The 2,867-nt window shown below is 39.0% G+C and overlaps 1 protein-coding gene across 1 annotated transcript in view; it reads right to left on the bottom strand.

The window, feature by feature from the left end:
- Nucleotides 1-2,867, bottom strand: part of LOC117954828 (CD82 antigen-like) — a 14,313-nt gene extending 11,446 nt beyond the window's left edge. Inside the window, exons 1-2 of the mRNA XM_034888881.1 lie at nucleotides 2,713-2,867; nucleotides 1,645-1,687 (exon numbers count right to left, since the gene is read on the bottom strand). Coding sequence (XP_034744772.1) covers nucleotides 1,645-1,687; nucleotides 2,713-2,852 — 183 coding nt within the window. The 5' untranslated portion in view covers nucleotides 2,853-2,867. The remainder of the gene's footprint in view (nucleotides 1-1,644; nucleotides 1,688-2,712) is intronic.

Raw genomic sequence — 2,867 nt, 5'->3', positions numbered from 1 at the left:
AAAAAAAGATAAAAAAAGCATTTAAAAACCTGCACAAGAAAGTGGTCTCGCTTAATACTGGATCGATGTCAGAGATTGTTGTTCCATCATTCACTTAGACACAAAAACATTTAAAAAAGGATCCAGGTTAACACATAATGAAGTTCCCTTTTAATTAGTTTATTTGTTTAATATTATATTTGTTTAAAATAACACTATTAAAGTCTTGTAAATGAGATCCATGTTCCACTTGCATTCCTCAATAATCACATTTCTTGTTCCTGACTTGGGTTTGCCAGGTCCAACCAGAGCTTTAGGGTTCTCGCTGTGCAGAACTAGGAATCCAGATCTGTGAAATCCGGTCTGGAGAATATCCAGAAACATTAAATTAAGGAGGCGACAGCAGGAGCACGTTTAACGGACGTGCTGATCCACATCGCTGTAGACCAGACGCAGAAAACCGAGTGTAAATTACTGCTCGATCGTTTCTCCACGTATGTCGAGACCCTCAAGGTCTCCAGGGGACACGTCCTGGAAAACCAGATGCAGGTTTTTCCTTGAACCTACACTTGGCGGAGACGCATGCATGCTGGCTTAAAAGAAGTCTCGAGAGCTTCCAACAGATGTTCAGATCCAACTAACAGATCTGTCTGGACTCTGCACCACCTGAAGTCCTCTTCTCTGGGAATGAGGGTCAGCGAGGACCGACTCAGACTTCAGGTCCAGGTCTGAGGGTTTCTGTTGCTCTGGTTCGGTTGGACAAATCAGGAAAGTTATTTATTATTATTGTATTTTTAGATGTGTGTGTGTGTAGGTTTGTGTGTGTGTGTGTGTGTGTGTAGGTGTGTGTGTGTGTGTGTGTGTGAGAGAAACTATAAGCCTGCAGGTCTGTGTAATGTTAATTCCTTTCACGGAGCCTCGCTAACCATTCAACAGTCCAGACTCAGTGTTACATAAAATGGTACTTCTTACGTGTGTGTGTGTGTGTGTGTGTGTGTATGTGTGTGTGTCTATACACACACACACATGTATATATACTGTATATGTTGTTCTTAGTATTGTTCTTGTTTTTATTGTTCTTAGTTTTATTTGCCATTTTTCTGGAACGCACTTTGTAACCTTGTTAAGAAAGGCAATATAAATGTTTATTAATATTATTGTTATTATTATTATTATGTGTGGTTAAAGATATGCAAGAGACAAGTGGATGAAAGTTAGGTTTTCTTTAAAGGGAGGAAGAGGCTGTAAAGTTCAACAAATAGCTGCATGCATACATACATACAGTATATATGTAATTTATTGCTTGTAATTAGGAGTTAAGGTTTTGTCCTATTAGAGGTATTTTGCCGGCCCCCAAAGAGGTTTTAGCACCAAAAAAAAAAAAAAAAAAAAAAACTTGCCCAAATTTCAAGAATTGACAAAAGACTCTCTATAATTAATCATCTCTAAATGCGTTAAAAGCAAATCTCAGTTTCATCTTAACAGTCCGGCTGTAGCGGACCCTCTTAAATATTAATATTATTACTTTTAACCAGTTCTGTTAATAGGGGTTTTATTTACTCAAGGCATTATATGCTTTGTTGTTTAACAAATTGTCAGACTAACAGGTAAATACATAGATTTCTGTCAAACAAGGTAACACAGTCTCTCTTCCATCTACTGTACGTGGACCAGCCCCCCAAATCCCCGTTCTGAGTCAGGAAAAACCCTGAGGGGGACACAACTTAGATTTAAAAATCTAAAAATTGATCAAAAAGGCCTTTTGGATTTTGACTTTTTAACTCAAAAGCAGGAACGGTGATTCCCTCATTAGTATTATTTCCTCTCTTTAAAGCCAAAAACAATTAAATACAATCAAATGTGTGTTGGAAGAGAAGCTGATTGTTTATGTGTAACATGTTTCAGACTCGAACACTAGAGGGCGATGCAACACTAAAACGGCTGTTTTAATTTAAGGTTGCTGGCGTTACATCAACCAAACAGTCCAGTGGTGCTCATAAGTTTACATGCCCATGCTTAAGTTGACTAAAAAGAGGAATAAAAAATTATCTTTGGTAAATAGATCTTAATGCCTTAATAAAAACAAAAGAAGGAAAAACACAACCTTTAAGGGCACCAATTTTCTTTGTAAATAAATACATGTTCTTGCTTAAAATACAGGGGCATAAGTATACACCCCCGTATGTTAAAATACAGGGGGCATAAGTATACACCCCCGTATGTTAAAATACAGGGGGCATAAGTATACACCCCCTATGTTAAAATACAGGGGCATAAGTATACACCCCCCTATGTTAAAATACAGGGGGCATAAGTATACACCCCCCTATGTTAAAATACAGGGGCATAAGTATACACCCCCCTATGTTAAAATACAGGGGCATAAGTATACACCCCCCTATGTTAAAATACAGGGGCATATGTATACACCCCCCTATGTTAAAATACAGGGGCAGAAGTATTTTTGTTCCTCTTTTTAGTCAACTTAAGCGTGGGTATGTAAACCTTTGAGCACCACAGCAAGTCTCATCAGTTCTCTTGGTTGAAGCTGTTTACTTGTTCTAATGGTGATAATTTTCTATTTATAGCACAAGTTGTTGTTTCTCTACTAGAGCACATTGCTGTGCTTGTTGTGACACATCATGGGTGTGGCACCCATAACCAAACAGAGGACAAAGGTGCGTCGCAATCCACATTCCTTTTGTCACGATCACCTGTAAAATTGAGACTCACCCAGCAGGTAATGAAGAGGAAGTGCCATCACTCACCTTCTCCTTCTGGAAGTAGATGAGCGCGCCGGCTGCTACCTGAGCGAGGAGGATCAGCAGGAGGCAGCTGAAGTACTGAGGAGACACAACAGAGGTTAAAAACATCTGCAACTGAGTGTT

Source organism: Etheostoma cragini, chromosome 1 (assembly GCF_013103735.1).
Source record: "Etheostoma cragini isolate CJK2018 chromosome 1, CSU_Ecrag_1.0, whole genome shotgun sequence".
In the NCBI taxonomy this organism is placed as follows: domain Eukaryota; kingdom Metazoa; phylum Chordata; class Actinopteri; order Perciformes; family Percidae; genus Etheostoma; species Etheostoma cragini.
Note: the sequence above shows the minus strand (reverse complement) of the source record. Positions and strands in the feature narration are given on the sequence as shown.